The 13,231-nt window shown below is 47.7% G+C and overlaps 1 protein-coding gene across 3 annotated transcripts in view; it reads left to right on the plus strand.

Moving 5' to 3' along the window:
* The window catches only part of RHCG (Rh family C glycoprotein), a 40,810-nt gene that overhangs the window by 20,150 nt on the left and 7,429 nt on the right, over positions 1-13,231 (plus strand). Inside the window, exons 10-11 of one of the 3 annotated variants that reach the window (XM_025391628.1) lie at positions 2,996-3,148; positions 4,005-4,457. The exons of 1 other annotated variant lie outside the window; for it this stretch is intronic. In XM_025391628.1, coding sequence (XP_025247413.1) covers positions 2,996-3,124 — 129 coding nt within the window. In that variant the 3' untranslated portion in view covers positions 3,125-3,148; positions 4,005-4,457. Of the gene's footprint in view, positions 1-2,995; positions 3,149-4,004; positions 4,458-13,231 lie in introns of those variants that run through there. One more of the 3 variants, XM_025391629.1, reaches the window with a different exon arrangement.

Consider the following 13,231-nt stretch of genomic DNA (forward strand, 5'->3'; position numbering starts at 1 on the left):
TCAGTCAGCTTTATTCTAGAGCAGTGGTCCCCATGGTATGGTGCCCAGCACCATCAGCATCACCTGCAGACTGGTTAGAAGTGCAAATTCTCACGGGTGCAGTAGCTCACAACTGTAATTCCTACACTGGAAGGCTGAAGTAGGAGGACAGCTTGAGCCTAGGGGTTTGAGACTAGCCTGGGCAACATAGGGAGACCCCTTCTCTATAAAAAATAATAGAAAACTTAGACGTGGTGGCATGCGTCTGTAGTCCCAGCTACTCTGGAGGCTGAGGCGGGAGGATCACTTGAGCCCGGGAGGTGGAGGCTAAAGTGAGCCATGATGGTGCCACTGCACTCCAACCTGGGCAATAGAGCAAGATTGAGAGAGAGAGAGAGAGAGAGAGAGAGAGAAGTGCAAAGTCTTAAGTTCCTCAGACATCTTGATTCCAAAACAAGGGGGTGGGTCCAGCACTCTGGTTTAACAAGCCCCTGGGTGATTCTGATGACAAACAAGTCTAAGCACCACTGTATTTGAGCAGTGGTTTTCAGCGCTAAGATGCACACTGGAATCACCTAGGGAGCTTTGACAGCATTCAAAAGCCCAGGCCCCAGCCCACAGAGACTTGGATTTAACTGCTCTGGGGTAGGGTCTAGATGTTAGAATTTTTTAAAGCTTTCTTGGGGATTCTAACACCCAGCCTGGGTTAGGAATCACAGTGCAGTGCTCAGCTTCAGTCTCCATAAGAACCACCTGGAGACCTTCCCAGGCACCACCCCAGAGGTTCTGATTCAGTAGGGACCAGGACTCTGCAAGTGACAAGCTCCCAGGTGATTCCGATACAGAAACTGAGTTCTGGACTGTGCGCAGTGGCTCATGCCTATAATCCCAGCACTTTGGGAGGCCAAGGTGGGCAGATCACCTGAGGTCAGGAGTTCGAGAACAGCCTGGCCAACATGGCAGAACCCTATCTGTACTAAAAATACAAAAAATTAGCTGGGCTCAGTGTCTCCTGCCTGTAATCCCAGCTACTCAGGAGGCTGAGGCAGGAGAATCACTTGAACCCCAGGGGGCAGAGGTTACAGTGAGCTGAGATCGCGCCACTGCCCTCCAGCCTGGATGACAGAGCGAGACTCCATCTCAAAAAAAAAAAAAAAAAAGAAAGAAAGAAAGAAAGAAAGAAACTGAATTCTGCAGCATCCCACCACTTTGAGCAGCTTGAGGAACATTGTTCTAGATATGAAAGTGGTGGAATGTCACAGAACTCAGTTTCCTTAAAATGCCACAATCTGGGCTTTCTGTGACTTCAGGCAGACCTCTCCCCATGAATCATGATTGGAGGTGCCCACTTGCCATTGGATGATGCAGGATGGCAGGACTCCCCTCATGCTTCCTACACTGTCCCCTCATGACAGGGTGAGGACTGGCCTGTGTCTGTGGCTCCTGGGACAAGGGGCCACCCATAATGCCTTTCACTTAGCTCTGTATTTTTAAAACCATACCAGAAGTTTTAAGGGTAATTTTAACTAATATCTACTATAACTTCATGCATATAACGAATGTCTCTTAAATTAACTCTTTAAAAATGTTTTAATTAAAAATGACTAGGTGCTCATTAAAGAAAATCTGGAAATAGAGAAACATAGAAATCCCATCACCCTATGTCAAGCAATATTAACGTTTTCTGATATATTTCCTTTCTATCTTTTTTTCTCTGCATAGATTTTTCTTACATGGTTGAGATTGTATTATTCACCCAATTTAGTATCCGTCTCTTTCTCCTTACTGCTCTATCATAAGAATTGTTCTGTGTTATTACATTCCTAATAAACTTTCTTTTCTCACAGGATAATTATTTCTATTCTATATTTAATAAAGTCAGAACTTAAACTATTTTAGACACCACAATTAGAAAGCACACAGATCTTATGCTAATGAAATAAGTCAGAAATGTTATCAATTCCCCCATGTAGAAGTTCCCTCTTGGTTCTGTTTGGATCTTTGTAATTTATTGCAAGTTCACACCTCTCAGCTCTATATACCTTGAGCAGTACAGACATCCCCCAGTAACCTCAGGGAATTGGTTGCAGGATCCCTTGCTGGGATGCTCAAGTCCCTGATATAAAATGGCATAGTATTTACATATAAGCCTACATGTATCCTCCCACATATTTTAAGTAATCTCTAGATTACTTATACTACCTAACGCAATGTAAATACTGTATTGTTTTTTATTTGTATTATTTTTTATTGTTGTATTGTCATTTTTTCTTGTTGCTCTTTCTGAATATTTTCAACCTGTGATAGGTGTAACCTGCTGATACAAAACCCATGGGTATGGAGGGCTGGCTGTACCTGGTTGGGAATAATGAAATTCCATGCCAATGGAAGGAACACTATCAGGCAGTCCCTGAGGCCCTGAGTGGTTTACCTTGGGAGTGAGGTGGCTTCTCAAAGGATGGGGATTGGACCAGTGTTCCCTAGGACCACGGATGAGGCAAGGGCAGGGCTGACCTACTCTGCCTGCACTCTACCTCTCTACCCACTTCTGGCCTTCCCTGCACCTTCCCCACCCCACTTTCGGACCTGTCCGCAGTTTACAGAGCTTGCCATACTGCCTTTTACTGCCTCTGCCCCTTACTCCTACTCATCTTTTAAAAGTGGGTTCAGCACAACTTCTCAGCATCCCCCAGGCTGGGTTATAAGCCTCTGGTGTGCACTTACAACTCTTACTGTCACTGGGCATTTCACTGGAATGCCTCACCATTACTCTCATGGGGCAAGGACCCTGTCTTATCCTTGCCATGTCCCAGCACCCAGGATAGTGCCTAATATAGGGTAGGGGCAGGACACCTGTGTTGAAGGACCACCCTGCTTTCCGTGGCATGTGATCCGCATGGCGATCACAAGGTGGCGCTCGCCACACACCATTTGCAGCTCCAGGAGGTTCTAGTCACCAGGGACACCCTTACCTGGCCTGGGACAGGGCCCTCAGAGTTGCATCCTCTCTCTGCAGATGCCTGAAGGGAACAGCACTGTCTACATCCCTGAAGACCCCACCTTCAAGCCCTCAGGACCCTCAGTACCCTCAGTACCCATGGTGTCCCCACTTCCCATGGCTTCCTCGGTACCCTTGGTACCCTAGGCTCCCAGGGCAGGTGAGGAGCAGGTGAGTATGGGCTTGGCTTGGTCTGTGGGGATGATAGGGAGGTTCTCCCAGTGGGGGCCCAGCTCTCAGAATCAGATGCTACCAGCAAAGAGGCAAAAAGCAAACATCAAGAAATGAGGGCCTCCACCCCTCCTGCCTGAGGTGCAGTGGGCACACGGGTTGGCAGGAGAGCTTCTTAGAGTCAGACAACGTGCATCCAGGACAGACACAGAAACATGTGAAGACACAAGGGCATGGAAGGAGACCTGGGGGCACACTTGGCTTTGTGACTGTGCCTGCTGGCTGTGTGACTTTGAGGATCTCTTCACCCCAGAGACTGTGCCTTGATTTCCTCATCTATAGAAGTGTAGCTGACAAGTCTGGCTGTATTCAATTGCTCAACTCAGACGAGACCCACCCTCCCCTCCTTTTTTCCATCAACTAATACTTTTCCTCCTCTGCAGAATGCACCAAGCCCTTGCTCATGGCTTTCACATCTAACCTTCCCAAGATCTCTACAAGGCAGGTAGAATTACTGCCCTCTTTTTGATAGATGAGCAAACTAAGGCTCGGAGAAGTTCTGGTTCTTCAAGATCACGCAACTAGCAAGTGGAGAAACTGAGGTCCTTGCTGGTCATTGTTACTGTTCTTATTATTGTTATTTAACTTCCTTGGAGGCCAGAGCTTGGAAATAGCTGGGTCTGGGGCAAGAGGCTGAGCGATGTGGCAAGAGAGGATGTTAGGGTGCCAGGAAAGAGAAAGGTGAGGCTATGCCCAGTTGCCTTTAATGTCCACCCCATCCAGAAAAGAAAATGGTACCTGAGAGGCTACAGCAGGACAGGGCAGTGACCCACTGCTCTTGGCTGTCTCCCTGCAGGCTCCACAGACTGTCCCGGGGCTCCAGAGGAGCTGGTGCTGACCTAACTAGGGACACAAAAGCGAGCAAGCAGCACCCCCACCTGCTGGCTTGGCCTCAAGGTGCCTCCATCCCTTCCTTCCCCTTCATCCCAGGGGGTCTGCCTGAGAATGGAGAAGGAGAAGCTACAAACAAAGTGGGCATCCAAGCCAGGTTCTGGCTGCAGAAGTTCTGCCTCTGCCTGGGGTCTTAGCCACACTGGAGAAAAACAGGCTCAGAGTGGGGCTAGAGCCTGGGGGTGAACCTGAGCACTCCTAGGAGACAACTTAGCTGCCAGTCACCACCTATGAGGCTCTTCTACCCACTGCCTGCACATCAGCCAGCATCTCCTATGCTCCCTGGGTCCCCTAGACTTCTCTGTGTTGTGTAGGTGGCAGCCTCCGGGAATAAACATTCTTGATGTCCTTTGTAAAATGGGTGTGAGTGCTCCAATGGGGCCAGTTTGAGAGAGAAAAGGACCTAAGAGACCTGCTTCTGCCCCAGCCCTTACCTTCATCCAAGGGTACCACCCACACTACAAGGAAAACCATCTCAGGCTGAGGAAGCAGAACCTGGGTGCTGGAGCTTGCCTTCAGCCTGGGGCACCCAGCAGGACTCAGCTCTGGGCTGGGGTCTTGCTTCAAGCCCCCTCCATCAGCTACTCCAGAAACTCAGCCCTTGAGAAATCTGGCATCCCTTTTGTGCCCTCCATGTGGTCCTGCTCTGGGCACTCCAGCAGGACTGGGAGAAGGGAGGGAGGGCTTCTTTGGGCCCATCTCCTCCTCCCCATCCCTTCCCTTCTTCCTCTCTGCCAAGCCAGCCTTCTTCTCCCTGGACAGTGTGGGAAGGTTTCAGGAGGGTAGATCTCCCAGGCTCACCACCACCCTGGGCAGAGTAGTACACACTTCCTGGTCTCAGGGTCTCATAGTCTAGCTGGGGGACAGACCTGGCCCTCAGAATCCCTGCTGAACTCTGACAGGTGTGGCTGGACAGGAAGTCTGTGCCCCGTTGGCTTCTCAAAGCAGGGCCACCTGATCAGGGTTCTGGAGGCTGAATAGGAGTTTACCAGAAGGATGGCAAAGAAGCAGCATGGGCACAGACCCATGGGTAGGAATTAACACGGTGAAGTATGTTACTGGCTAGAAGAGAGGCGAGGCAAAAGTGTGCCAGTTGGAGAATAAGACATGGAATCCGGATCTTTTGTGGAGCAAAGGCTCCTGGGAAGAAGGGGTGAGGGAAGAGGGAGGAGGTCTCTCAGCCTCCAACTCCGCCCTCTCCTCTGCCCCCTTGCAATTCACACACACACACACACACACACACACACACACACACACACACGGCTGCATGCCTCTTACTAGTGCAGTGGGGAGGGGAAGGTGGGATCGAAATGCAACCTATTCATGTTCCCGCGATGTAACACCCCTCATTTTCCATGCTGGGTAAAGACAAAAACCCTTTACAACCTGTTTCTGGAACTTGTCAGCAGCTGCCAAGAGGAGCATGTTAATTAAACGTCGGCAAAGATGGAAGCCGGAGGCCCTGGCTCTAATTGGACAGTTTGCTTCACCGGATTGAAAAACATTGTGACAAAGGAGGAGGTGCGCGGCGCTCGGCAGGGGTGCGGTGTGGCGGGGAGGAGAGCTGTGGCTTTGATTTCAGCTGATCTGAGCCCCAGTCTCCCTCCCCCAGTAGAGCCGCCTGGCCCAGCCCCATACGCCTACCAAGGGCCTGGGAGGGGCCCGCAGCTTGAGAGGGTGTGGGGTGATGTGGCCGGGGATGCCAGGGGGTTTTGGGGGGGGTTCCTGAAGCCCACCTCCCACCAATCCCCACCCCAATCCCAAGCACCACCAGGCCAACAGTATTGGGCCCAACCCAGTGCCAGGCTTTTAGGGCTCTGGGGCTCACCCCTCCTCCTGATCACATGACCTGGGTCCTGGGGGCTGCACAGGAAGGGCAGGGGGCCAGCACTGGCTGGGCCATGTGCAGGCTGCACCGAGAGCCTATGCCCAGTGCATCTGTTACTGGTTGAGGATAGTTGTCCAAGTGCTTGGCATTTTGAACAAAGAATTGGACAAAATGTACAAAGTAAGGCAGCAAAAGCAGAGATTTATTTTAAACGAAAGTACACTCCACAGGGTGGGAGCGGGCTCCAGCAAGCAGCTCAAGAGCCTGGGCTACAGAATTTTCTGGGCTTTAAATACTCTCCAGGAGTTTCCCATTGGTTCACTCTATGCACATAAAGTAGTGGCCCGAGACCAGTCTGATTGGTCGCAGAAGAGGACCAATCCAAGGTACTTTCATTTCCAACTGCCAAGCAGCAACTGCCATGCAGAAAAAGGAGGGATTGAAAGGCAGTAGCCTCTGATATCTAGTCAGCATGCATCAGCCTTAGGTTCCCTGCCTCCCGACCCTATTCTCCTGCCTCATTTCCCCCCTGAGAGACACGATCCCCGGAAATCTTTATAGGGGACAGATGGACTGATGGTCTTTCTTCTGTAACTGTGTCACACTGACTTGAGGCGCAGTCCCTACCTACTGGGGATCACTGAACTCCCGCCCTGATCTATTGAGTGGAGACAGGGTAGTTTCTTGATGGCCAGGGGTGCTGTCTTCATTTGGAACAGGCTGAAAACCTTGTCACAGGATCATCTGAAGCTTGATGGTCTCTAGGTGAGAGGAAATGAATTTGGTTAAAAGATTTAATGGGAACTTCAGGGGGTGGATACCTATGCTGTCAGGAATGTTTGTTATAGGAATGAATTACAACAGTCTGCTTAATTACTATAAAGGAAGTGATTCCAATCATTTGAAAGAAAGCAATTAAACTGCAAAAAATCTGAGAACATGGCTGCTATTATCCAGCCTACAGTAACTATGCAACAAAAACACCAAGGAAAGTTGGTAGACATTTACTTGTCTTTTGGCTGTCTGATGGGAGCTTCAGGCTCCTGGTCCGGGGCTTCAGGTATCACAGACTTGATCCTTGAAACATGTATCCAAGTATCTAATCCTAGTACCTTGACCGTAGAAGGCATAGCCAGTACCACTGAAAATGGTCCCTTCCATTGGGGTTGCAATTGTTGAGCAGGTGATCCCTCCTTCCATGTGTTAACAAGTACCTTATCCCTTAGCCTGATTTTGTGTTGCTGGTTAATTCCCGGTATGGGGAGCCTTTGAATTCCAAACTTTTGCAAAGCCTGCTGAAATTATCTTAAGTTAACTAGGTATTTTACTAAACCAGCTGTTTCTGGATCAGTAATTAGATCATTAGTTAAGAATGGCTTTCCATATAACATTTCATAGGGGGTTATTTTAATTTTTGCTCTAGGGGTATAACGGATTCTTAAGAGGGCTAGAGGCAGTAAACTGACCCAAGTTTTTGATGTTTCCTGACATAGTTTAGCTAACGCTCATTTTAGAGTTTGGTTAGCCCTTTCTGCTCTCCTGGAGGATTGAGGCCTCCATGCTGAATGTAAATAGTATTTGAATCCAAGAGCCTTAGCAACCCCTTGAGTTATTTGGGAGATAAAAGATGTGCCATTATCACTTTGGAGGCTCTGAGGTAACCCAAACCAGGGGATTCTTTTAAGAGAAACTTTATAGCCTCATTAGCCTTCTCTGTTCTGGTAGGGTAAGCTTCAACCCAACCAGTAAAGATATCTATTAGCACTGACAAAAACTTGTATCCTCTGCAAGCTGGCATATGAGTGAAGTCTAATTGCCAGTCTTCCCCTGGGTAAGTTCCTCTCCTCTGGACTGGTTCTATTAGAGGAGACATTTTGTTTCCTGGGTTAAGTGCACACAGTGAGCAGGCTTGACAGACCTGCTTGACCACCGAAGCTAAGTCAGGCCCAATGAAGAGCCTGTTAACCATGGCCAGGGTGGCATCTCTCCCCTATGGAAGGAGTCACCCAGGGTTTTAATAATTCTCCACTGGGCTGTGTGAGGGAGATGTATTTTTGATCCCATATACCACCAGGATCCTTTTTTTTTTTTTTTTGCCCTGCCCACCCCTCCCGCCCTTGTTCCTTTATTAACTGTTCTTCCTGTAGTGTGTGTTCAGGATCCATTGGGAATTGTAGAAAGGAAATCAGTGCTAGGATCTGTTGGGATTGCACCCTGAGGGATGTGGCTTTGGCTTCTCTATCAGCATTTCTGTTCCCTTGTGCTATAGGGGTTAAGTCCCTTAGACGCCCCCTATGGTGGATTATAGCTATGGCCTTTGGCAGGTGTATTGCTTCCAATAGCTGAAGAATTTCAGGCCCATGCTTTATGGGGGAGTGTTTGCTAGCTAGTAGTCCCCTTTCTTTCTAGATTGTAGCATAAGCATGAACTACAAGGAATGCCATATGTAGAATCTGTATAGATGTTAAGCGTTTTCTTTTGTCTCAACATTAATGCTCGGGTGGGAGCAATGATTTCAGCCTTTTGTGCTGATGTGCCAAGGGGCAGTGACTGAGCTTAGATAATGGTGATGTGATTGACTATTGCATACGCAGCTCAGTGCTCTGCATTTGACACAGAACTGCCATCTGTGAACAAGTCCTCAGAATCTGGGGGAGGCTGATCTTTTAAATTAGGCCAGCTAACATGTGTGTGCAATGACTGGCTCACAGGAATGATCTGTTATTGGGCCTATGGGTATTAATGAAGCTGGATTCAAAGTATTACAGGTTTTAAGGGTTACATCTGGATTGTCTAGGAGCATGGCCTGGTATTTGGTTAACCTTTCCCCCATCATCCAGATGTGTCCCTTTATCTCTAAGACTGACTTTACCTGATCTGGGGTTAGAACTTCCAGTGATTGGCTCAGGGTGATTTTAGTGGCTTCCTCCACTAACATAGCAGTGGCTGCTGTTGCCCACAGGCAATTTGGCCATCCCAAGGCCACCCTCTCCAACTTCTTTGAAAAGTAGGTGTTTGGTCCGGGTTCTGATCCTATTTCTGGACTAGCATTCCCAGAGCTATGCCATTCGTCTCTGCTATATACAAGAGAAGGGCTTAGTTAGGTCTGGGATCCCAAGAGCTGTAGCCTGGGTAAGGGCTTATTTCAGCTTGCAAAGGCTTCTCTCATTTCCAGGGTCCATTCCATTAGCTCATTTTCAGGCCTCCTTGTTGCTTCATACAGGGGCTTTGCCATGAGCCCTAAATTTGGTACCCATATTCCACAAAACCCGGACAGTCCCCAAAAAGAATGAAACTGCTGCTTGGGGTGGGGAGGAGGGGAAGCAAACCACATATGGCTTGCACTCATTCTGGGAATACTTGCCAGGTTCCAGGTGTTAAGATATACCCTAAATAGTGGACCTGTTGGAGAGTAATCTGAGTCTTCTTTTTGAAACTTTGTATCACCTGTAAGCCAGGAAATGTAAGGTTTTTATAGTATTTTTGTCAGAAGCCTCTTGGGTTGGGCTAGACACAAGAAGGTGATCCACATACTGGAGTATATTCCCGTCCCCCAGTTTCAGACCCCTCAGATCCCTCTCTAAGGGTTGGGCAAAGAAGTGGGGGCTATCCTGAAAGCCCTGGGGGAGCACTGTCCAAGTGTATTGTTGTTTTTCTCTGGTATTAGGATTTTCCCATTCAAAGGCAAAAGGGTATTGGGACTCTGGGACCAGAGGAATGAAAAAGAAAGCATCTTTTATGTGTAGGACTGAGAACCACTTTGCATCCCCTGGCACCTGAGCCAAGAGAGTACATAGATCCACCACCAATGGGTGGAGAGAGATAACAGCCTCATTAATTATTCTGATATGCTATACTAGCTGGTATTCCCCCAAAAGCTTTAGAATGGGTAAGATGGGAGTATTGCAGGGAGAATTGCAAGGTTTTAAGAGCCCATGGGTAAGTAATACCTCAACTATGGGCACTAGGCCTTTTCTTGCTTGCAGCTTAATTGGGTATTGTTTTCAATTGGGAAAATAGCTAGGATCTTTAAGCCATATTTTGACTGGCACTGCTGTTTTGGCCTTCCCTCGTTTCCCAGTATTCCATGCTAGTGGGTTAATCTGTTTATTAATGTGGTCTGGGACACTGTCCGTATTTTTTACTATTAGCAATTTCACTAGGTGATGCTTAAATTATAGTAGTGCCCCTATTTTAACCATAGTATCTCTTCCCAGCAGGGGGACTGGGCATCTTGGTACTACTAGAAATTCCTGTTGGAAGATTTGTTTCTTAAATTGACAAATCAAAGGAGGAGTAAATAATCTTGTTTGTGGCTTTCTTTCCATTCCCGTAACACTTGCGAACCGGGAAGAAAGTTTTCTTGTATAAGCAGTAAGAACAGAGTAACTTGCCCCTGTATCAAAAAGAAACTTAATTTGGGTGCCCATGACCTACAGAGTTACCCAGGGCTTCTCAGTAGTAATTACGATATTCCTAGACAGGGGCAGTGAGGAAGACCTGGGGCCCCTTCAGTCTTCATTTGATTCCTCCTTGTGCACAGCTAGGGTTTTACCTGATGGAGCTCCTCGGTAGGAGCAAAGGTAATGAATTCTCCAGTGCCAGGGGTCATAATTGGTGCCCTCACATTTTCAGCAGGGGCTTGGAGGGGGATGAATACAGTCCTTTGCCCAGTTCCCAGCTTTCTTGCACTTGAAGCAAGAGCCCTTTCTGGCATCATCATTCTGGCCCTTTGGGTTTCCCTTGGATGCTTTCTGGGCATTCAGGGCATTGTCGATGATGGCTGCCATAATTTTGGCTTGCTGTTTTTCTTTACTCTTTTTTTTTTCCTTCCACCAGATCATGATTGTTATACACCACAAAGGTGATATCAAGAAGCTGATTGTGATTAGTTTGTGGCCCCACCTGTAGCTTTTGGAGCTTATGTCTAATGTTTGGGGTGGATTGGTGAATGAAATGTGCCATTAATATTTTGCTTTCAGGAGAGGAAGGGTCCAGATTAGTATATTTTTTAAAGGCTTCCTTCAGTCTGCCATAAAACATGGCTGGATTTTCCTTCTTGCCCTGTGTAACCTCACTTACTTTATCATAATTTACGGCCTTAGTTATTTCCTTTTTCATTCCTCCAAGGAGAGCCTCAAGAACTTTAGCCCAGTTGTTTATACCCACGGGTGTGTTATAGTCCCAATTAGGGTCAGTAGTGGGGACTATGTCTGGGCCCAGGTGATTGCCCTGTGGGTTTTGGGCAAATAAATTGTTTGCTTCCTGGCGGGCAGCCTCAAAGATTCATTCCTTTTCAAAAGGGGTGCAACAAGTTGCTAGAATGAATTGAACATCTCTCCATGAGAGATCAAAGGCTAAGGTCAAAGTTTGGAACCCATCTGCAAATTTCCCGGGATTCTTGGAATAGCTTGCTTGCTCTTCCTTACATTGTTGTACATCAGTTACAGAGAAGGGGGCCTGCACTAGGACTGTCCCCTCTGCTCCTGCTACTTCCGCAATGGGTAGCAGGGCTGGCGGGAGAGTTGAATATGGTGTTCTCCTCCAAGTGTGAGGGGGACTTAGTAGGGTCCCCGGTGTTTTGGTTTTAGCCTCAGGAGCCCTCAGCAAGGGGTTATATGGGGGTGGTTTCTGTCACCCTGAGAGAGAGGTGGCCCTTGTGAAAAGGGGTTGTCTATATCTAGTTCTGCATTTGGACTCTCCTTTGAGGGGATTATTGGGTTTTGGTATAGTGCCATGAAGGCCTGTATGTGTGGGATTTCTGACCATGTGCCCTGCCTTTTCTAAAATAGGTCTAATTGCAGGATGGTGTCATAATTAAGGCTACTATTGACCACCCGCTGTTCCAGGCTGAGCAGCTCATAATGAGGCCAAACAGTATTGCAGGAAAAGAGAATCATACATTTTCTCTTTAGATTGTCAGAGTCAAGTTGATTTCAGTGGTGGAGGATGTAGCCAAGCAGGGAATCAGGTGAAATAGATGGAGAGTTACCCATAGAGGAACAGGTGGAATTGATGGAGAGTTGCCCATAGTGGTCTGGAAAAGAGAAGAGGACTTTGACAAGTGGAGGGCTCATTAGGTGACCCAAATTTTACACGGGTCATCCCCCTGGAAAAATTCTGGGCCCTAACTGGGGTCCTGGGGGGGCATCCTTCTTTAGGGCCCCATCTTAGTCTATCGGATGTCTCTGACCTTAGATCCGACACCACTATGGAATGGTTTCCTCCACCACTGATGGCCCACTATGAACTTTCCCTCTTGTCCCTGGATGAAGGCATTGACTTCTAGAAATTAATTTTCAGTCAAACCTTTGGATTTTTTCCTATCCCACTTAAAACAATTATTTAACTTTCTAAATTTAGGGGAGATTAAATTGTACATAAATTCCCTTTTATGAATCCCTCCACATGACACACACAAACCATCTGCCCAAACCCTCTGACTTGTCCTTAGCCAGTTGAGTAGGGGAAGGGAAGAATTTAGCATAAGTAAACAAGGTTTAAGTCACCTGAAATGTAAGCTCACCCTGGATGGGCTGCCACTGTCAACTGCATCACATGGAGGGTTCAGGGATGATAACTGGACAAGACAGAAAAGAGTCCTTCCTGCTTCCAGGCAGGCAGCTATACCCGTTCACTCCTTGGCCTTCAGGTAACACCAGAGGGTGGTCCTGGCCAGTTGCCCTCAATTATTAAAGAGCTGCTAGGAAACGGCCGCTCAAAGACTGAAAAAGAAAAGGACTTGGTCCCTCACCGAAGCCAGGCAGTGGGGGGTTAGGTGCTTCCACATAGAAACCTTTTGGTTTCACCATAAAGTAGCCCTGGCCAGAAACCTGCAGTTGCCTCTGTGCATAGGCGCTATCCACCGAGGGTCCTGAGTTGGAGAGAAAAAGAGAGAAAGAGGAAAAAGAGAAAAATAAATCCTAAACGTTGGGCTTACCTCCTGACTGGCTCCCCAACATATGTAACCAGTTAAGGGTAGTTGCCTGGGTTCTTGGCGTTTTGAACAAAGAACTGGACAAAACACACAAACAAAACAAGGCAGTGAAAGCAAAGATTTAATTTAAACAAAAGTACACTCCACAGGGTGGGAGCAGCCTCGAGCAAGTGGTTCAAGAGCATGGGTTACAGAATTTTCTGAGATTTAAATACCCTCTAGAAGTTTCCCATTGGTTCACTCTATGCAAATGAAGTAGTGGCCTGTGGCCAGTCTGATTGGTTGCCAGAGGGGAAGAGTAGGCCCACAACCAGTCTGATTGGTTGTGGGAGGGGACCAATCAGTGGTACTTTCATTTTTCAACTGC

This window comes from Theropithecus gelada, chromosome 7b, assembly GCF_003255815.1.
Source record: "Theropithecus gelada isolate Dixy chromosome 7b, Tgel_1.0, whole genome shotgun sequence".
Classification (NCBI taxonomy): Eukaryota; Metazoa; Chordata; class Mammalia; order Primates; family Cercopithecidae; genus Theropithecus; species Theropithecus gelada.